General features: G+C 43.2%; 1 protein-coding gene across 7 annotated transcripts in view; it reads right to left on the bottom strand.

Annotated features, from left to right (window-relative positions):
- nbas (NBAS subunit of NRZ tethering complex) overlaps window positions 1-22,986 on the bottom strand; it is a 131,481-nt gene that overhangs the window by 45,092 nt on the left and 63,403 nt on the right. For all 7 annotated transcript variants that reach the window (XM_054761776.1, XM_054761778.1, XM_054761775.1 and 4 more), the window contains 8 exons: window positions 22,849-22,962; window positions 20,880-21,037; window positions 19,618-19,701; window positions 18,017-18,193; window positions 17,002-17,115; window positions 11,696-11,819; window positions 5,666-5,742; window positions 4,106-4,243 (listed from right to left, as the gene is read on the bottom strand). In XM_054761776.1, coding sequence (XP_054617751.1) covers window positions 4,106-4,243; window positions 5,666-5,742; window positions 11,696-11,819; window positions 17,002-17,115; window positions 18,017-18,193; window positions 19,618-19,701; window positions 20,880-21,037; window positions 22,849-22,962 — 986 coding nt within the window. The remainder of the gene's footprint in view (window positions 1-4,105; window positions 4,244-5,665; window positions 5,743-11,695; window positions 11,820-17,001; window positions 17,116-18,016; window positions 18,194-19,617; window positions 19,702-20,879; window positions 21,038-22,848; window positions 22,963-22,986) is intronic.

The raw sequence follows: 22,986 nt of genomic DNA, 5'->3' as shown, positions 1-22,986 counted from the left end.
GGCACTTTATCTGCATGATATCCTTTTCAGTGATTCCTTGCTCTGCCAATTGTGGGATTTATGTGCGTCACGGTGGTCGCGTGTGCTGGCACCATTAGTCTGCGTGATCAATAGCCGTGAGAGGAAGATGAATGCTTGAGTGGGGAAAAAGGAAAGAAATGTCTTTACGCAGAACGTCGCTCTCACACACAATCAGGGACGAGGCGATGGACGCTCACCTAAAGACGAGATATGTTGTGTTAGCGCCACCAGCGGCGCAATCACTGCACAAGTGAGCACTTAAGTTGACATATTGAAAAGTTGCAGTGAGCGCAAAGCAGATATCGGCTCGTTATGCCTTAAAGGAGGAATGGAAAAGCAGCCATCGTGTGTGTGTGTGTGTGTGTGTGTGTGCGTGCGCCGTCATGCCTGAGCGTCACGATGGGATGGGAAGTAGGAGCCAAAGGGCCTTGGAAGTTAAAAGTGTGTGACAGGATGTTGTAGACGCACACGGATGCGAGTCTCTTGCAGGTTCTTGTATATAGTGGATCGCTTAGCAAGACATGGCATGATATGCTGCAGCTAAAGGTCATCATGGGCGCTACTATTGGAAAGGCAAAAATATGAATGGATAGTGCATGATAGGCCATGCTAAGGAAAGACTGATACCTTTATTTAAAGTTACTGTTTTAAACTGGAGACTTTATTCATGACACAGGAACAGTTTCATGACATCCAGTCGAAAAATCTAAAATAATCACGCCGAGCTTCAATGGAATCACAATCGGTTCGCCATTATGTAGCCTATGCTACGTTATGCTATGCTATGCTATGTTGTTGTTCTATGATCTGTTATGTTCTATGTGATGGGATTATGTTATATGATGGCATGTGGTATGATGGGATTATGTTATATGATGTCATGTGGTATGATGGGATTATGTCATATGATGTCATGTGGTATGATGGGATTATGTCATATGATGTCATGTGGTATGATGGGATTATGTCATATGATGTCATGTGGTATGATGGGATTATGTTATATGATGGCATGTGGTATGATGGGATTATGTTATATGATGTCATGTGGTATGATGGGATTATGTCATATGATGTCATGTGGTATGATGGGATTATGTCATATGATGTCATGTGGTATGATGGGATTATGTTATATGATGGCATGTGGTATGATGGGATTATGTTATATGATGTCATGTGGTATGATGGGATTATGTCATATGATGTCATGTGGTATGATGGGATTATGTTATATGATGGCATGTGGTATGATGGGATTATGTTATATGATGTCATGTGGTATGATGGGATTATGTCATATGATGTCATGTGGTATGATGGGATTATGTTATATGATGGCATGTGGTATGATGGGATTATGTTATATGATGTCATGTGGTATGATGGGATTATGTCATATGATGTCATGTGGTATGATGGGATTATGTCATATGATGTCATGTGGTATGATGGGATTATGTTATATGATGGCATGTGGTATGATGGGATTATGTTATATGATGGCATGTGGTATGATGGGATTATGTCATATGATGTCATGTGGTATGATGTTATGTTACGTTATATTGTGTGATGTCATATGTTACATTATCCATCCATCCATCCATCTTCTATGTTGCTTCTCCTCATTAGGGTCGGGGGGGTAGGCTGGAGCCTATCCCAGCTGACCTCAGGCAAGAGGCGGGGTATACAGTATGTTGTCGATTGGGGCTTATTTAGTCCATTGCAGTAAAACAAGATCATGGAAATACACTCATAAATCTACAAATATTTACATAAAATGTGAGTGTAATTATTTCCTTTGGATTTATTTAATCAAGTTTTTTTTACATTAAGTGCTATTTAGTTTTTATTGAAGTTAGAAACGTTCGGTCCATGTCTGAATTTAGCTCTGTGTCCGCTACGAGTTGAATAAAGTGTGCTGTTGATTTTGAGACTTTAAAAAAAAAACAAGAAGAGAAAAGCCACAGAATCAAACACCTCAAGTCAGCCCTCAGAGACTTCTGGCGCTATTTGCAACTAAATGACTTCAGTGCCTGGAGTGTTTGGTGTCTTATTGCTGTTGCGGGCATGAAATTATGCGATAGCGACAAGAGAATTCAAAGAGTGTTACTGCTCTTCAAGTGGAGTGGGAAGCACTCCGAGAAACACACACACACACCCACACACACACACACACACACGCACGCACACAAGACGCCAAAACAGGGCACATATAACAACAAGAATAACATTCATTCATTCATTGCCACTGCAGCTGCAGGAACACACGTGTGCAACCTGTCACACATATCTGGAATGAAATATCACAGGCGGCAGCGCTTTACAGAGATAAGAGGAGGCAAGGACGGAGGAGAATGCATGTACAGGAAAAAATGTAACAAGCATGCATAGACAAGATAATATTGTTGGGAGCGGGGAGGGGCCTGAGATGTGACAGCAGCACAACGGGCCTGCGGGGAGAGATGTAGCGGTACTTTCGGACTACAAATAATAAAAAAGACAAGAGGGGGCAGCGGGAAGCACACGCAGAAAGCAATTCATTAAACTTAAGTGACAGAAGGGAAACAACAAAGCGCGTATGCTGCAATGGCGGCTGAATAGAAAGGATTTGAAGGGCTTTTTTCCAGCAGCCGACATGACGGAGCAGAGATGAACGACTCCAACAGTGAGTCACAAACATCAACACAAAACTCGCTTCGATTGCAACCTCCACAATCACTGAACGACTGCACCACAAGAGAGAAACAACATCCAACAACAGCCTCCTGGTTACACTTTCTTTTCTGACAAACGCACAAACTGGATTGACTCCAGATCAAACTTGGTTTGACACCACAACTTCAAGTCAGATTACTGACGGGGTTACCAGGAGTGATGACAAAGTACTTCCAAATCTGGATAAGATCCACTTTCAAGTTGGTTTATCCAACCCCTACCACGAAATGCAAGCAGATGAGATACGTGTCACGTCAAAGCGAAACACATTCAGTTGGATTTTCTCTTCAACACTGAAGCGCTGCAGTGATACAGTCTGGATCAGATCCAGATTACACTTGGTTTATGTGAACTGGTTAACATCTGCCACAGCTTTGCGCATTTAAACCCGTTCATCGCAGTGGCGCATGTTCATTTGCTGATTAAAACGACAAAGTGCTTCCAAGTACTTACAAATCTGGATAGGATCCAGTTTAAAGTTGGGTTATCTGACCCGTAAAACAAAATGTTTAATTTTTGCATTTTTCAAAGCAGATGAGATACTTGTCATGTCAAATATAAACACTGAAGCGCTGCAATGATACAGTCTGGATCAGATCCGGATTACACTTGGTTTGATGTGAACGGGTTAACATCTGCCAGAGATTTGCGCATCCAAACGTATTCATTGTGTTCATTTGCTGATAAAAATGCAATCCAGATGACAACGGGAGCGTCACACCCGGTATAAACACAGCAACTATTCAGATTGAAAAGGGATTTTCCTCAATGCCGCGTCACAGCGCCACTAAAGCTCATCCGGGAGCCACTTAGCCACTCCGCCTGGCCTCTTTTCCTACCTCCTCCCTTCTTTTCTTCTCAACATTTCGCCTCCCTGCTCACACCTGATCTTAAACCCACGAGAGACAGCCTGACACCCCCACTTCACTCCAGGAAAAGGTCAAGCGCCAATCACGCTGGCCACTATTTCCCCTTGATGACTGACTTGACAGGAGGAACATCACGCCATGCAATAAAGCGTGACGACATGCTAAAGAAGCTGTATGTTATCCACTCGCTCATTAAGCGTGCCAATTAGGCCAATCAAAAGGTAGCATTTGAAGTCCACGCTCCATAGTGACCCATTTCCACCATCCTGCTCCAGAGTGACACAAAGCGACACGCTCGTGTTTGTTCCAACACTGTTCCTCCCTGCTACCTGCCGCCCATCTCCTGCAAAATGTGGTCCTTTGAGGGACAAAGTCAACGACACCATTTCTAATTGGTAATCGAGGCCCGTTTAGGCAGACTCGCTCTCTTTCTCGCTCGCCTCATCAACAGCCCACACAAACAACGTGAGAGGAGAAGCGATGCATTCACTGACCTGGTAGAGCGTGTGCTTCTTGTCCTTGAAGCAGGGCATGAGGCGGCTGTAGATCTGCAGGGAGTAGTAGTACGCCGCCAGCTGGAGAGAAAGGGCCGAGTGGCACTGCTGGTCAAAGCACTTGTTGGCGTCCAGGACCTGCGTTGCCAAGGAGACGAAGGTGTGGTTAAGTCTTTCCTTGTGCTTGCTCATGAATGTGGGGCACTGTTGGCTTTCCTTCATTGGTGGAATGAGAGCCGTTGTGATTGGGCGCCATATTATTCAAATTGTCACTTGGTAGAAGATGCATGTAAACATACTGTATGATGATTCTAGCCATTCATCTACTGTATGTTCATTTGCTGAGATGAAGCCCTACAAAGCGTAGAGTACGTTGATGATTTTGTCTGTGGTGCACCCGCCGGGTGTCCCGACTTGTAGGCCACTCATCCTGTCAGCGTTAGTAATGAAAACACTTTGCCAGTGACAGCCTGTGGTTTGGTTTCCGTGTTAGATGCTGATCACTCCATCATCTCATTGGAGCCACGCAGCCTTCAAGTGTCACGACGCTATCAGCGACAAAACCCGTGTCGAGATAAGGTCGAGTGAACGGATGAGCGATGCGCGGTTGTCATGTTTATCGCCTTGACAGTTGAATGCCGCCACGCTATACGGCATCTCTCTCGGGAGAAATGTGACAATGACCACAATCACACTCAGACAAGGAAGAACGCGTGCTCGTCTCAACGTAAAGACGTTCACCTCTCAGGCACACGCCTTCACCGTACGCCGGCTGGCAGGTAAGCGTGTTTGGCATCCATTGAGATGCCAATGTTTTACACTTACTCTACAGCCATTTGCTTCTTTTCGGACTTGCTATACAGTGGTTAACCTCTTTTTGCACCTGCTATACAGTAGTTACACTAGCTATACGGTAGTTACAGTAACTTCTTTTTGCACCTGCTATACAGTAGTTACACTAGCTATACAGTAGTTACAGTAACTTCTTTTTGCACCTGCTATACAGTAGTTACACTAGCTATACAGTAGTTACAGTAACCTCTTTTTGTACCTGCTATACAGTAGTTACACTAGCTATACAGTAGTTACAGTAACCTCTTTTTGCACCTGCTATACAGTAGTTACACTAGCTATACAGTAGTTACAGTAACTTCTTTTTGCACCTGCTATACAGTAGTCACAGTAACTTCTTTTTGCACCTGCTATACAGTAGTTACACTAGCTATACAGTAGTTACTGTAACCTTTTTTTTGCACCTGCTATACAGTAGTTACACTAGCTATACAGTAGCCACAGTAACTTCTTTTTGCACCTGCTATACAGTAGTTAACTTCATTTTACACGTGTTATACAAGGTGTTTTCCTCTTTTTGTACTTGCTATACAACAGTTCACTTCTCTTTGCAGTAGCTTTACTGTGGGTGACTTTGCTTCGTACTTGCTATAGAGTTGTCTACGTCTTTTTGCACTTGCTATACAGCGGTTCACTTCTTTTTACACTCAAAATTGAAATTTCGCTGTACTTGCCGTTTGTGTGTGACCATGGGATGTGTTGACCTACCTGAGGCAGGGCCAGTAAGTAGGACAGCGCCAGCATCATGTCCCGGGGAAAGGCGTCGTTGGCCAGCTGCAGTAAAACTGCACATGAAAGAAAGAAAGAAAAGAAATTGTTTGATGATATGAAAGAAAGAAAGAAAAGAAATAGTTTTTAGGGCGGATGAACAATCCCTGGACGAGTGAATGAATAAGACAAACTGCATGTGATCCTGATTGACCCTTCAGGCTTGAAGTTTGCACTTCAGCCTTGCACAGAAATCAAATGTTTTAACTGGATTTGATGTGTTTAGATTTAAACAAGTAAATCGGGATGATCATTTCCTGTCAAAACCCCTTGATTGAATCCAGATTAACGTTACAGCTTCTGCAAGCTGCAGTAAAGCATATTTGGACAACCTTTTCCAAGAAACGTGCTGCCAGTCAGAGGGCGACACTCGACAGAGTGAAAAAGCAAAGTCAAGACGTGTTATTAAAGAAAAATATTTCCTCCATCATGTCCATCTTCTTGCCAGACTATTGTGGTATTCAGAGATTACAAAGCACACTGCTAATAAGTGCACTCTAGATCTCTAAAGTGCACTCTAAAGTTGCCCAGGATGACAAATTCTCCAAGCCATTCAAGGGCCAGGATGACATGGCTGTGATTGGAGGTTTTTCTAAGTTGTTAAGTGCGTCTTCAATGTCAAACGGCATTGAGGACCGCCATTAAACCACAACGGGCTCCAACGCTTCCAAGTGGTGGCAGTGCTTCAAATACAAATGCAGTTTTTTATTTAACTAAGAGAGGCTTTCAGGGAGCAACCAAAGGTCTCATTTTTTATCCCAAAGCCCTATTCTAAACAAAAAGTGCTTTTTATTTAGCTTTTGTGTGTGTGTGTGTGTGTGTGTGTGTGTGTGTGTGATGCCACTACTAAAGGGTCCCAGGTTGGGGGCCTGAGGCAATTGCCTACTTTGCCTTCATGGTTGGTCCGCCCCCGATGATGACCATGGAAGAGGAAAGGTAAGGAGAGCTGTACGTATGCGTCACTGTCCTGGCTGCTGAGTACAACATGGCTACAGGAACAATAAGTCCACTCATTGCGGTTAACCGGCTCCAGCCATGTGCCCTGCGATTGGTCCAGGGTGCACCCTGAATCTCTCGCCCAAAGTCAGCTGGGATAGGCTCCAGCATACCTCTGCGACCTAGTGAGGACAAGCAGCATGGAGAATGGATGGATGGATGCTTCCACATTTTCCACCAAGTAGAATTCAATGTTAACAAATGGAAAACTTGTTTATGACCTTTTAAATACTATTGTTAGAGCCCTGTGGACATGCTGATGCTCGCGATGACACAACAGGAGACTGACAATGGTTTACAGCCAATCAGGATGCAGAAGACAATGGGTGGGTTCTCCCTGAGCCAATCAGGAGGCAGAACACAATGCACGCGCATACGCTATAAAAAAAAACCCAAAAAAGCACTAAAAAACAGCAAGGCGAGGCGAGGAGGTGAAAGGTGAGCCGCGATGGAGCGAGTCAACACTGAAACAGACAATGTAAGAAGCCAAAAACGTACCACTTCCACACAGAATGGGAGAATTTTTTTTGCCACTACAGTATGTCATGTCGGACTTTGTATCCATGGCAGACTCCATACTGCAAGTTAAGCTAAGTTAAGTTAAGGTAATGTAAGGCAGTGTCTCATCAGTGTAACATTACTGCCCCCTAGTGAGCAGGATGCTACATATCACTAGTATTTCCATATGTTGTGACTAATAACAGACCATAGTCACCACCCAACAGCCATCACTTATTCATTCATTCCTTTCTTTTGGATAGATGCAGCGAGGGACGACTACGTCGGTTAAAACCTGCCGTTTGTTCCATCCAAACAAAGAAATGACAGGAATGAGCGGAAGGAAGACGCTGGCATCACGGCGTGCAATTAGTTGCAACATTCTGCTGCTGTGAGCACTTTCTCCTTGGTGCGTTCATTGCATTCTTACGCTCCACATCATGTCGTTTGCAGCATGCTACCAAACCACCCAAGAAGTGCTGTGGTTCAGCGTGTGCTTGCCTTTGGATGTAGAATTCAGAAAGAAATGTCAGCTGCCAGTTGCAGAACACTCTTATCGAGGGTTGTGAAATTAGCATACAAAGCAAAGCAATACAGACAAAAGCAACACAGCCTGTTGGGGTGGGACGTCAACTCACAGCTGTGGGTGGTAATCACATGGGGGGGGCGGGGAAAGGTGACACAAAAAGACTGAAAAAATGTAAGATATCCTTTTTTATCTGAAAAGAAGTTAAGGAACAAACTGAATGCAGAAATGAAAGGAATGAAGGACGGTGAAAATAAACAACCCCCAAAAGCAATCAAGGTAATAATACAATATAATAAATAATAATACAAGCTAGCTAACTAGTTAACTATTGGGGATTGGTAAGTAAGGTCATCTGTAAAAAAATACAGCAAGTCTTTATGACGAGTCACCTTTTTACCTTGAGTGAGACAAGAAGAAACGATGGAAACAGGAGCAACAGCGTACGCCTCCACGCCAACAACACGCTGGCGTGATTGGGAGCACAACTCATTCCCTGAATGGTTTAAAAAAGGTGGGAGGGGGTGTTTTTGTAGAACTGAAAACAGCATTTGTCCTGGCGTCCACTTGAAATAAACTAACCACTGTGGAGATGTGACAGATGAGTGGCAGCCACTCTTCTGCTCATGAATACAAAGTGCAGAGATTCATCTCCAACAGCTCCCATGCTGGCTTCCTGTATGGATGGCCATTGTTCCCCAGTGCAAGCAGACTGTAACAGCAACATGTTACACCCTTAACGCCACAATTTCATGGATTCTCACTTGGCCCGTGCGGCACAGCTTGACAAAGCTTCTGAGAAATCGGTTATGGAGCGTTTGGTGTAATCCTGCTCTCTGGAATCGCCAACCGACCAAGGAACATGGAAGCAACACAACTCAGCTTGTGCTTTTTCACTAGAAGCTCCATTGTGTACTAAAAAGAATCATTCTGCACCTCATATTTAGGATTGTGATGGCGACTGCTCCTCTGTTGTCTCTCTTAAATCATACGATACTGACTGTGATCGCGACCGAGTCATTCCCCGACTCTCACATCAGTTAAACGGCGGGAGGGAACGCAGCGTTTGGGGCCCTGGAGAAGAAAGAGGCTGTAAAAGTGTGAGACTGAAAGCATGACCGCACACGGGTTGCTACTGAGAGGAGGATTTTTGTGTGCAAGCGAAAGGCGGAGCCAAGCACCCCTTTTTTCTTTTTACCGCCAGCTCTGTTAAGCGTAGCCATCATCCTCCTCCTCCTTTTCCTCCCACTGGCCGCCGGCTTTCAATGAGATACACCTCTGAATGAGCTGATTACACGCCTCTCTAAAGCAACTGATACCATCGGGACAGGAATTACCAGAGGGATAAACACACACACACACACACACACACACACACACACACACACACACACACACACGGTCCATAGATGACCCTGACTTTAGAGCAAACATTCCTTCTGTTTGTGCAAAAACAAAAGAAGAGAGGGGGAAAAAACTGTGATAAGGTGACACATTTTTTCATACTACTTTTTTTTAAAAAGATTTTCATGCAGTAAATACCACCAAAACAATACAGTATATTCCACCGCATAGCAGATTTTCAGGCTGTGGGATTTATCTAAGGTGCCCAAAAAGTAAGAATTAGAGCACAGTGGCGCTACCTTGTGGCAACATCATTAAACTGCAGCTTCATCGACAGTATGTAGTATTGTTAGAATAGCGCACAAATGGATTCATCAACTGTTGATTCATGGCGTCTGGGAGCCATGAAATAGAGCGTACTACTGGGATGCGGCCAGCAGGGGGCGGTGTTGTTGATTCAGCCTCGACCTAGCATAGTTTATCAGTCACATCCACATGCCAGTTTTTTCTCTTAATATTTTGACTTTATTCCCATACTACAACTTTTTCCCCCACCTTATTTTCCAAAAAATGTCAATTATATTTGGTTTGTTTTTCATAATATTCTGACTTTAAGAAAAACGTATTTTTGCAACTTAACGCTAACAAAATGACATTAATATGCAACACATTCTAGTAAATTGATCACTTTTTCTCGTTAGAATATTTGATTTTCTTTTGTAAAATTACTGATTTTTGCTGTTGTTGCTTTTTAGGTTTTCTTGTTAAATTGTATTTTCTGAATGTGCCACGGGCCGCACTTTGGACACCGCTGCCCAGAAGGGTCAGAAAGGCCCCGTAGTGGCCCGCCAGATGCTACAGTGCTCCAGCTGTGTGGGGTGGGGTGTGTTAGTTGTCAGGATTGTGAGATGAGTGCCATATTAGCATATTAGTCACCTGTGCAGGCAGGTGTGAAAGCAGGTGATGATGTGCTGGTCAACATGTGCTAATGCGTGTCTGTGACAGCAACTTTCCACCCATGCTGCCATGAATTACCTCCATCTTATCTCGCTTCTGGGTGGAAAAAGAAATCAATATATGTCTTTTCTTAGCTTTCTTTGATTCATTGAGGGGGTTTTTATCAGGCGTGACGCCAGTGAGGATGACTTTTGAGTATCGCTGTCCTGGCAACTCCAAGGGAAAGGTGACTCTAAGATGGATTTCTCTGTTGATGCGTTTATTTCCAAGGTGTGTATGTACCTGTACTGTATGTGTGCCCTTGCATTCCTTCAGCATTTGAACATTAAGACACAGGGGCCCGGTGTTTTTGTTTTAGCAATAGTGACGCTGATTCTGAACCGCTGCTGTCATCCATCACCAAGTGTGGCCTTGTTGTTTTGAATTTAGCGGTGCGCTGGCTTCACGGCTACGCGTGGATTCATAAATATGAAGCTGTCCACTACACCGGACCAGCATACGTGCCTGTGCACATACACAGTCATGGAACAACTGATGAGAGCACCCTTGTTTCTTCAGTTTATTGTTCACTTTAATTCCTGATACAACTAAAGCTACCTTTGATTGGACAAATATGACAATGACAACAAAAATAGCTCATGAGGGTTTTAATTGTTTGGCAGTACAATGCTATAGCTATCCATGGAAGAACTTGCGTGATCTTGGTTATTATGAAGAAAAGCATGGTTGCTCGATATCAGCTCTGATTATGAGCGATATTTGTTATCATCATTCTATTTGTCCAAACAAATGTGCTGCTCTCATCACTTTTCCATGCATGCATGTACCACGTGTAGCGAGCTTTATAGGCGTATGAGAGTGGCTATGGCAAAAATAACACTCGGCAAAATGTGTGGTACAGTTTTGACTGCGGTTCATTCCAAACCATTCATATTTGGTGCAAATCTGGGTAAAAATGCACTGAGAGAAATGTATTTTTACCATTTGATTCACATTTGCCAGGAACCGTGAAGTAGCCTGCTAACTAGCAAACAGACAAAAACAAACGGGGGATTTAAGCAGAAGGCCATTTGTTGCATTCTACTGCCTCATTCTTGTCAGAGTGTACGCTGCTGATTGCAGAAACTGCAGTTCATCGCGTCGCCGTAGGCCACACTAATCCAAATACCACACTCCACTATTTGCGTTTCCATTTTTGAAAGTGAAATTTAGAGGAAAGGCCACCTCTGCTTCTTCATTCATGTCAGAGTACACACTACTGGTTGCAGAAATGATGGCAGAAACTGCTATTTAGGACGAATGTGGCTGGCCAAACGGGTTTTTTTTGTTTTTTTTGTTTTTTTTAGAGTAATGTCATCTACTACCTCATTCTTGTCAGAGCGCACATGGATGACGCTGGCAACTATAATAATAATAATACTATAATAATAATAATAATAATAATGGATTGATTTGATGTGTATGGTGCTTTTCAAGGTAGCCAAAGCGCTTCACAGTCAAGTGAACCCATTATTCACTCATTCACTTCTCAATCTCACACTGCTGGTGTAAACTATATGTGTATCCACAGCTGCCTGGGGGGCAGGCTGACAAATTATATTAAATTTGACTTCTAAAATAAAAGTAATGTCTGGTCTGTGCATGCTCACCCTCTGTTGCGGGAAACGGGGTTCCTCCTTCATTTTTGGCCTCAGCCAGTTTGCCGGTCCTCAGCAGAACCTCAGCAAAGTTTTCCGGGGGAACATCTTTGTAGGACGAATACACGTCTTGACTCTAAAAGGAAACAGACCAAGAAGAGCAGATTACCATGCCATGCCATGCCATTCATGCCATGCATACAAGTGTCCTACCAGACTTCCCACAGGTGCGTCCTAATACTTTTGTGCTCTCGTCCTTCAGCCAAAGTGTTAAGTAAAAAAAAACATGCCGTTGATCAGAAGCACATGGGGGGTCCTGGGTGGTGTGGATGTCAGAGGTTGGGGGGGGGCGGCAGGAAGGTACTGTTAAAGTGACATGAGAGCTTCCTCCGTTTCCCCCCACATCAAATATTTGCAGCCATCCACATGATTTGTCTCTCTGAGCGGCGAGCCCGTGGCTGTCCTTCACTGGGGTTTCAAGGTCAAGCTGCCTTTTTTTCTTACTTTCCTTTTGTGGACACTTTCCTCACAGAGCAGCTCCTCAAGGTATCACTGATGTGCGATTTCCTTGCCGACCCAATACTGAGTCAAATTCAGGCTGGTATTATCAACACCGATACGATACCAAATTCACGTCATGAGTCTGGTCGATGTGGAAAAGGAGTGTTTCATTTCCTAGCAGAGAACACCTGACCTTTCATTCACTGATCAAGGAAATAAACCAATCATTTCAGTCGAAATGGTCTAATGGGCGTTTGGGATTGATTGATAAAAACAATGAATAAAGGAATTAGGCATTCAAATAAAGGAATCATGAAGAAGTACTTGAAGAATGAAAACGTTATTCCCAATTCACACGCGACTACGATGGACCAACTTGACAACAGACTGACTGAAGCATCCGTATTGTGATTGGACAACGAAGAGCTGGTATGTCATCAAGAATCCATGTTTGAGCATGGACCTGCACGTCACTACACAGCATGCGTTGGCTGCTGGGAACAGTCGTGGTCGTGGTCGCGGTCGTGGTCACATGCTTCCATGTATTGAGTCTTGCACAAGTCAACATGCCCACAAGGAGTAAGAAGAAGCGGCGCTCATCTCATCAATCCACACTCATTAGTTACTCTTTGTGTCTTCACCGCTAAGTCATTAAGAGCAGTGTTCCCCGCACAGGGCTGCAATCTATTTGTGGCGTGCTGTGCTTTCAAAAGCCTCTTCACTTAGATTCTGGGGGTGCCACGGAACACCCAACTCACAACTCTAGCTTCTTGGCTCTGTTGCTCAGGGGTTGGGTTGCAATGTGCAGGGGTTTTTACAGCGTTGCTCGGCATCACAAAGGTGGAGCTCACTCCCGCTCGCCTGCTCGGCAGATTCTTCACCTTTGTTGAATGCTTGTATTTGATTTCCATATAAATGCATGGCGCAATAAACACTTCTATGCACACCCTTACTCCAGAAATACAGCAACAATGTCGCTAAAATGTCAACACACATCTCTTCTATGTACAAGGTGTGTTAGGAAACGGAACCGGTGATCGCCGGTGCTTGAAAGCTGGCGCTTTGCCAAATGCAATGAGTGTCAATAGAACAGCTCAGTGATTTAGGGTGAAGACAAGTCCTTATGTCTGACAAATCGTAAGTATAATTGATGAAATGGAGAATTACTACAGCTTCTGCTGGCAAGCAGCTGCTGATAGAAAACACATCCACACGTCTCAGACGCAGATGCTGTGAACAGGTTAGGTAGGTTGGACCGCAAGGTGTGCCTAAAGCACTTCATGTGCGCTTCCAATGATGCCTTGCACACTGCCGCTTCCACATTAGGTTTAATATCATTCAAAGTAGCCATGCCACGCTGTACATTAGTTTTAATATCATTCACAGTAGCCATGCCACGCCATACATTAGGTTTATTAGCATTCACAGTAGCCATGCCACGCCGTACATTAGGTTGAATATCATTCACAGTAGCCATGCCACGCCATACATTAGGTTTAATATCATTCACAGTAGCCATGCCACACCATACATTAGGTTTAATATCATTCACAGTAGCCATGCCACGCCATACATTAGGTTTATTAGCATTCACAGTAGCCATGCCACGCCGTACATTAGGTTTGATATCATTCACAGTAGCCATGCCACGCCGTACATTAGGTTTGATATCATTCACAGTAGCCATGCCACGCCGTACATTAGGTTTAATATCATTCACAGTAGCCATGCCACACCATACATTAGGTTTAATATCATTCACAGTAGCCATGCCACGCCATACATTAGGTTTATTAGCATTCACAGTAGCCATGCCACGCCGTACATTAGGTTTGATATCATTCACAGTAGCCATGCCACGCCATACATTAGGTTTATTAGCATTCACAGTAGCCATGCCACGCCGTACATTAGGTTTGATATCATTCACAGTAGCCATGCCACGCCGTACATTAGGTTTAATATCATTCACAGTAGCCATGCCACACCATACATTAGGTTTAATATCATTCACAGTAGCCATGCCACGCCGTACATTAGGTTTGATATCATTCACAGTAGCCATGCCACGCCGTACATTAGGTTTAATATCATTCACAGTAGCCATGCCACACCATACATTAGGTTTAATATCATTCACAGTAGCCATGCCACGCCGTACATTAGGTTTGATATCATTCACAGTAGCCATGCCACGCCGTACTTCATTCACAGTCTCCACTGGCTTCTGGCTGCCCTGCATTCACAATACAGCTTTTCTCCAAATGAGAAATCTCATCACGTTTTAATCTCATGAGATCTCGTGCGACCTAAGAAATACTAAACAATAAATAAAGTCAGCATTCTTTTTCCTTATGCTTTGTAAACCCTCATCATCATATCATATATCATATCATATACTGTATATCATATCATATATCATTGATATCATATATTATCATATATCATATATATCAGATCATATATATCATATCATATACACTGCTCAAACAAATTAGAGGAACACTTCGAAAACACATCAGATCTAAACTGGGGGAAAAATGATGTTGAATATCTTTCCTGATAATAAGTGGGTGATGTATTAGTAACAAAATGATGCCACATCATTTGATAGAAATGAAAATGATCACCCTATAGAGGGGGGAAATCAAAGACACCCCAAAAATGAAAGTGAAAAAATGATGCAGCACACAGGTCCATTTTCCATTTTGCCATTTTCCAATGGAGCTCTACGGTGCTGGGCAGTGAGCACAGGGCCCACTACAGGACGTCGGGCCCTCAGGCCACCCTCATGGAGCCTGTTTCTGATTGTTTGGTCAGAAACATTCACACCAGTAGCCTGCTGGAGGTCATTTTGTAGGGCTCTGGCAGTGCTCATCCTGTTCCTCCTTGCACAAAGGAGCAGATACCGATCCTGGTGAGGGTTGAAGGACCTTCTACGGCCCTGTCCAGCTCTCCTGGAGTAACTACCTGTCTCCTGGAATCTCCTCCATGCGTCCAGGTACCGCAGTGATGCCCTGGTCCAGATCTGGGAGGAGATCCCCCAGGACACCATCCGTAGTCTCATTAGGAGCATGCCCCGACGTTGTCAGGCATGCGTACAAGCACGTGGGGGCCACACAAACTACTGAGAATCATTTTGAGTTGCTACAATGACATTTTAGCAAAATGGACCAGTGTGCTGCATCATTTTTTCACTTTCGTTTTTGGGGTGTCTTTGATTTCCCTCCTCTATAGGGTGATCATTTTCATTTCTATCAAATGATGTGGTATCATTTTGTTACTAATACATCACCCACTTATTATCAGGAAACATATTCAACATCATTTTTCCCCCAGTTTAAATCTGATGTGTTTTCCAAGTGTTCCTTTAATTTTTTTGAGCAGTATATATCATATATCATATCATATCATATCATATATATCATATCATATATCATATAATATATCATATGATATATATCATATATCATATCATATATCATATATATCATATATATCATATATCATATCATAAATATCATATATATAATATATCATATCATATATATCATATCATATGATATGTATCATATATCATATATCATATCATATATATCATATCATATATATCATATATCATATCATATATCATATATATCATATCATATATATCATATATATATCATATATATATCATATCATATATCATATATCATATATACCATATATCATATATATCATATCATATATATCATATCATATATATCATATATCATATATATCATATATCATATCGTGCCGTATCCTATCATATCAGTATGATCATGGTATCATGGTCTGAGCTGCTCGCTCAATCCATCCCATAATTTGTCCCCACATAGCGACATGTGCCAGCATGCAGATGTTAGTCAGCGTGCCCCCACCATGGCTCTGGTTCTTCCACATAAAATGACTTAGCGAAAGCAACATCCATTCCTTTGTGAGGTTTTGAAGTCATGGGAAGGAAGGAGAAGGGAAAGAAATCTACTTCAACGCCTCAAGTCATGAACCTACTCAGGCACATTTGCTGTAATTTAAGATGCTAGCCTGGGTTGAGGAGGGTAATAAGCACAACAGGAGTGAAGAAGGAAGGGGAAGCAACTAGGAATGCACGCTCATAGACCACCACCACGTATCTCACTGGGCTTCATATGTACCAGAAAAGTCAGCCAATGAAAGGTCAGCATGTCACCGTACACGTGACACGTCCGTGTTTCCCAGTTTCAGTGAAGCGGCAGCACTCGTGCAGCCCCCACACCATGACCCTACCACCGGTGATGTGTGGATCCATACTGATATATCGACACTTCCGATACCAGCTCGATTCTCAATCCTAAATATCGAGGTCATGTTTGTCTGTTGAAACGATGACTGATGGTACACGTAAATGTGAGGCTAACTGGCTAGCTTGTTGCTTTGTTGGCCACGGAGAGTCCCTCAAGCATAACAGTTGTGGAAACAATGAGCAACAGGAGAGTAAAGGTGACGCTAGGGGTGTTAGTCCATGCCTACAGGGCTCTAATCATGTTAAAAAGCATATTTAGAAGGTCGTGGAACAGGTTTTCTATGCTCTAACTACAAAAATACTCCATTTATGAAGCCTGAATCCTATAATTCATTCATTGTGGTCGTGTCTGAAGCAGTGAGCCACTAAAGGAGTGACCGCTGCACAGCACGACTCGCACAACCATTGCTGCTAAAGGTGCCAGATTTGGACTCAGGCCGTGGCCTAAATCAGCTTGCGGTTTTGTGATTGAGTTTGACAGCTCCGACCTAGGGGATCTAGAGCCACTCACCGGGTCAACATAGGGATGGTCAAAGAGATCTTGATAGAAGGAACAACATCCCTGACGTTCCAGGTTGGCATTTTCACACGGCCACTCCTCACCGGCGCTTCCATCACTGCTCCCCTGAGGAACCAATCCCAAAAATGACCATGAATGAGTCGCTGTCTTTGACATCTCAGCCTGCATCTGGTAGCTGACCGCCTGCCACAACACGACCATGCATCATTTGATTCTACTAAAACATGCGTGTCCAACGTGCAGCCTGGGGGGCCATTTGCCTGTCGTTTTACAAGCAAACCTAGACACAGTCCAAACCTAGACACAAAAACGTTGTACTCCAAGAAGAGAAAGACCACAAAATAACATCATTTTAGTGGCATATGCTTGAAATATTAAAGGAAGGCGAGGAGTTGCAGTACAATAAAAAACAACAAATAAAAAGTTCGAAAATATATCAAAGTTATAACATTACAAAATACAGGCAAAATATGAGGAGGAAAAATTACGTCATTTCAGTAGCAGAGAGTTGAAATATTCAAGAAAAAGTAGATGTTTTGTTTTTTTAAGTGGTAATATTATGAGAGACTAAACTAAATAAATAGTTATTTGGAAAATTTGGCTGGGGAAAAAGTGAAAAAGATAATACAAGAAGAAAAGTTACAAAGATTATTTAAGAAGAAAGCTGAATTATTTGGGAAAATGTAAAAAAACAGCAGAAAAAAGTGTTAAAAGAGCAAAGCTGGGCTGAAAGGTGTGCAGAACAAGCTGTTAGCATCTACACGTGCCACAATGTGGCCCCCCTTGGAAAAAGGCTGACCATTTTGGAAACACAACTACAGCAAATTAAGTCAAATTGAACAATGATCATTATTAGTATTTTGTGTACAACATGGCCGCTTCTCTCTTCCTAGATCATGACCCCCCCACCCCCATCCATCGCCACAGCAATCAATGATGCAAGAGATGAGTCTCTTGGATGAGTCTATTAGCATGCGAGCCAACATGAGGACGCCGTGTTTCTCACCTGCAGCGGGCGCAGGTAGCCGAGTGACCGCTTCCACCAGTGGCGGTCACCGATGGCGGTCAGCACGGCCTTGGTGCTCAGCCCCGTCGTGGTCAGAACCTCCATGGTTTTAGCAGTCGTCCTGTGGAGCAAGGCCCCCGCTGTCGCCACGGGGGTGCCTGCGGAGGGAGGTGGCACCTAAAGGTAGTCAGCAGATGCACAACACACACCTTTAGATTCCACTACGCACACGCATTCATCATCAATAGCTAGCTTAGACAAATTGCCCCCAAAAATAATTGATGTGGTAAAACACACTGAAACATCCAACGTCATTCAGTTAGGCCCTAAAAGCCAAGAAAAGGAAACTCAATCAATTCTATTCAACTCAGCTGGGATAGGTTCCAGCTTTCCTGTGACTAGAATGACATTCAATAGCCTTTGTAAAAGCGCATACATGAAATCAAAGTTATGTGACATGAAATAGCCTTAAATCAAATGGAATTCCATGAAATTCAAATGAGTTGGTATCGGCTCAAACTTTCCTGTGGGACAAATCAAATGAAAGAACTTTTGAAGAAAATGATTGAGTTCAGCCAATGGCAGGGCACATATAGACAAACAAGCATTCCCACTCACATTCATACCTGTGGGCAATTTAGAGTCGCCAATCAACCTCACATGCATGTCTTTGGAATGTGGGAGGAAGCCGGAGTACCCGGAGAAAACTCACGCATGCACGCACGCACGCACGCACGCACAGAGAAGATGCAAACGCCACGGAGATTCTAAAATGAAATGACGTTTAAAGAAATCAAAGTTAATGACATGAAACAGCGTATATAAAATCTAAAATGTCATTCCATTACATGTCAATGAGTTGGGAAAGGCTGGCACTCTCATATTCATCACATTAAATGAAGACTTTATGACAATGAATACCTCAAAATATAATATGATAGAAATGTAAATAGGAAATGAAATCAGTCGGCGGGGATAGACTCCACCTTCCCAGTGAATACATGTCATATCAAATAAAGTAACGGTTGGATGTGAGCCTCAGCTGGGATAGGCTCCAGCTTTATCAAATGAAATAAAGCATGACAACAGAGTTAGCATTTAAAAAATCATTTGAAACGTACTTCTTCAAGACATCGAGTGTAATGACTGCGTTGGTGTTGTGTTGGCATCCACGCAAGAAGAAAAACGAAATGTTTGTGTGAACGCTCATCTTGCTGCACAATCAAAAGGATTTTTCAGAAGTTACATTCAGGTAAGCGCCAGTGAACTCCAGCCAAATCATTGTCTGTCTGTGTGCGTGTGCATGTGCATGAGACATCGATACTTTCCACACTCACACTCAAGATGTCCGGAAAGATGAAAGGTGAGGCACGGGGTGGGGAGGGGGAACATGAAAGTGACAACAAAATGAGCACCCATCATTCACTAAAGAGGAGGGGGGTGGTGTGGGGGTGAAACATGAAACATGAACGCAACCCCATCAACCTGGCCGCTCTGACAGGGAGGAGAGAAAAGAGGGTGTAAATAATCCACTCCTTATTTACACCTAATTAAACACAAGCTAGAAAACAATAAAGACTTTTCCAAACAGAAACAAACACCTTTAATGAGCCGCTGTCGTCTGCTTCTTTCCCCCCCGGTGAGGTGCCAGGTTCCATCTGGTAGTTCACCGCCTGGTACAACACCTGCAGCACAGCCACGTGTCACTTCCGTGTCCCACGTGCGGCCCGGGGGCCATTTGCTGCCCGCCGCACATCGTAAAAGTAGAACTTAACAAGAAACTAAAAAAAGAATTTTACAAGCATAAAACCAAAATATACAAACAAAAAGTTATACTTTTTACTGCATTTTAAATAATTCTAAAAAAATAACGTGGTTTTAGTGGCAAAGAGTTCAAATATGACAGAAAGAAGCTCGCTTTTTCAAGTTGTAATATCATGGAAAAACACACTAAACCACAAATAAGGTTGTCCTTTTTGGTTGTGAAAAAGTTAGAATGTTACAAAAATAAAGTCAAAATATTATAAAGTCAGAATCCCCAGAAAAAAATTCACAAGCTGAAATATTTGGAAAATAAAAAAAAACAGCAGCAAAAATAGGGCAAATGAGCAAAGTTAATACTAAAACTAGTCTCTGACAGCCATACTGTCAGCATACTGCATCTACATGTGGGGCTTTACAACACAGCAAAGCTGCATCTTTCATTTGTCACTACGTATGTGGCCCTCGTTGGAGTAAGTTTGGCCATCTGAACATCCTTTTGGAAAAAGGACGAAAGGTTGAAATGGAGCATAAATGACATGATATCAAATGTAATTACAGTCAATTCCAATGAGCTGGGATAGGCTATCAATCAAATCAAATGACTTTTGTCCGATCACATCCATCTTGTGTAGTCTTAGCTGAGAAAGCAAAACAAGAAGGAATGTAGTTTATTGTGGATTAGCTTGGAGAGGCTTCCTGTAAATTGGCTAGGCTTTTTGCAGTGAATCCCACTAAAATCTTTTCTCATGTATAAAATGTAAACATTTGGGGTTTTATTTGAATTATTTACAGTGAATATGCGTAATGCTAGGCTAGGGCTACATTTGTAAAATTTGTGTTCATAAGAGGGTTTATTTTAATGGCTAAATTCACATGCAAGCATTCTCTTTCAGGTGAAAGTAAAAGCATGCTTACACTTATTTGTACTGATGTCATTCACAGTGGTTCGTGTTAGCGTGGGCAGGCTAACACAAGGCTACATCAATACATGAGGTTTTTTTTACTAGAATTCTACTAAGTTGTTATGATCTAGGTTAAATCAATTTTGTGACTACTAAAATAGAAAATAAGATCAAGTAGACGGATAATGAGGAGTGACCTGAGTCTGGAGGTCACTGGAGGCCGCTAGCAGAGCGTGGATGTTGTCAGGAGGACAGTGGGTGAGAGCATAGGCCATCAGCTGCTGTCTGGCTTCCAGGTCGGTGAAACCGTCGCATTGGCCAAGCAGGCTGCACACACCCCAGGCTGGACTGTAACCTGGAGGGGCGAGGAAATGTCCGGAATTTGACTCATACCGCTTCTTCTCCTCAGTGCTATTCTATTATTGTGTGTGTGTGTGTGTGTGTGTGTGCGCGCTGGTGCAACATAAAAAGTGAGGCCAGCCAGCCAAAACATAATCTCATTAAATCCCTTCAGGCTAATTGTGTGAAGCACAAAGGCTACAATTACACACGCACGTATATTATGTTCTCATAGTCGCTCTCTGGAGTGGAGCGTACACACACACTAACTCGGCCAACCGTCAATCGGACCTGCTGAAGTGAATTGTTTAAGAGGCTGGCACACGTGATAAATGATATTGATTCAAAAACAAGAGTTTTCAAGCATAAAAATGGCTAAAGCAAGTCAAATATCGAAGGTTTGAATGATCTCACAAGAGGCACAGTAATCCCTAATACGGGCTACTGTTGCCGCCCTAACCCACGCCAAGCTGAAACTCAACTCTGAACCCCCGACATCACTTCCCATCCACCCACAGCTCAGCTCCCCCAGCAGCGGAACACACTTAAGCCTCCCATGGCCGGTCTACGTGCAAATAGCGCTAGAAACACGCGGATGGCACGCGTGTGATGTGCTAATTTTAGACCGGCTGCAGAGGTTCTTTGTCATGTCAAACTAAATCTACGGGTGCTTACGCTTTTCTCAGGTTGCAAACTGTTGCGAGCGTCTTCATCATATACACAAGAATACGATACTATACTATACTATACGTACTGTATGTAGTACTGCCCTCACTAGGCAGCAGTCATGTCATGAGACATGACGCTAGATTACCTACATCACCTTTCACACTGCATGGAGCACCGCTACTCAGCCAGCAGAACCCAGCAGAACCCAGACCACATGCCATGCCATGACATGCCATGGCTGAGATTGAGTGACAAAAAGGTTCTCTTTTCATTCCGTGTGGAAGTGGTAAGTGTTTGGCTTCTTTGTCCTTCTTCCCCACTCTGTTTGAAACACTTTCTTAAGTTTAGAATAAGTCAATTGGAGAGGCTAACTAGCCTGCACAATGCGGTGTAAACAAAGAATAATAGGTGTATAAAAGTGACTATAGGGGTGTTATTTCATGTCTACAGGACTCTAATAATGTTAAAACCCGTATTTAGAAAGTCATAAAAAGGTCTTCTGTGCTCTAACTACCAAAATATTCAATTTTGTAATATTGAATCCTACTTTGTGGAAATTCATTTATTGCAGTCGGGTGTGTCACTAATTAACCGTAATAAATGAGGGATTACTGTACATTCACTAGCCGCTGAAAGTGAGTCAACACACAGCCATGATTGTCTAAATAGCAGCTGGCAACACAAATCATTGTGCCCTGACTCCTGTCGGGGGCTGCATGGGTGCTGCCCCACTGGAGAGCTGTGGTTCAGAGAGGGTAACCATCAATTCTAACATGTACTGTGACAACGTGAAGCAGAAGCTTAAGTTTTCCAACATGATAAGGAGCCCAAACACACCTCCAAGATGATCAAGCAACAACAAGCTATGCAGCTCTGTTCAATTCCATGCCCAAGAGGATTAAGGCTGCACTAGATAACAACGGTTTTCAGACTCACTATTCCCACCAAGGACACAACGTGTTGACTGTGAGGTGGACTCTTACTGCTATATAAGCTGCACGCAGACTACTCTAAAGGACATTCCAGTTGACTTCCTCGTGTATGCTATTGCCCCATTGACACATGTAAACCCCCACGTGCTCCATGGTGGGGAAAGCTAAACACAACCTTGAGTGCGCTGCTGTGGACACGCGTGTGAACGTGAAGGTAAGAACATACCTGCAGCCATGAGGTCCTGGCAGTGAATGTACGCAGCCTTCAAGTCCACAAACCGCAGAGCTTGTTCCGCCAGCAGGGTCAACACCTGCCCTTTGCGGGTGTCCTCATCGTCCCCTTGACACACACGCGCACGCACAC

The sequence above is a fragment of the Dunckerocampus dactyliophorus genome, chromosome 19 (genome assembly GCF_027744805.1).
Source record: "Dunckerocampus dactyliophorus isolate RoL2022-P2 chromosome 19, RoL_Ddac_1.1, whole genome shotgun sequence".
Taxonomy (NCBI): Eukaryota; Metazoa; Chordata; class Actinopteri; order Syngnathiformes; family Syngnathidae; genus Dunckerocampus; species Dunckerocampus dactyliophorus.
Note: the sequence above shows the minus strand (reverse complement) of the source record. Positions and strands in the feature narration are given on the sequence as shown.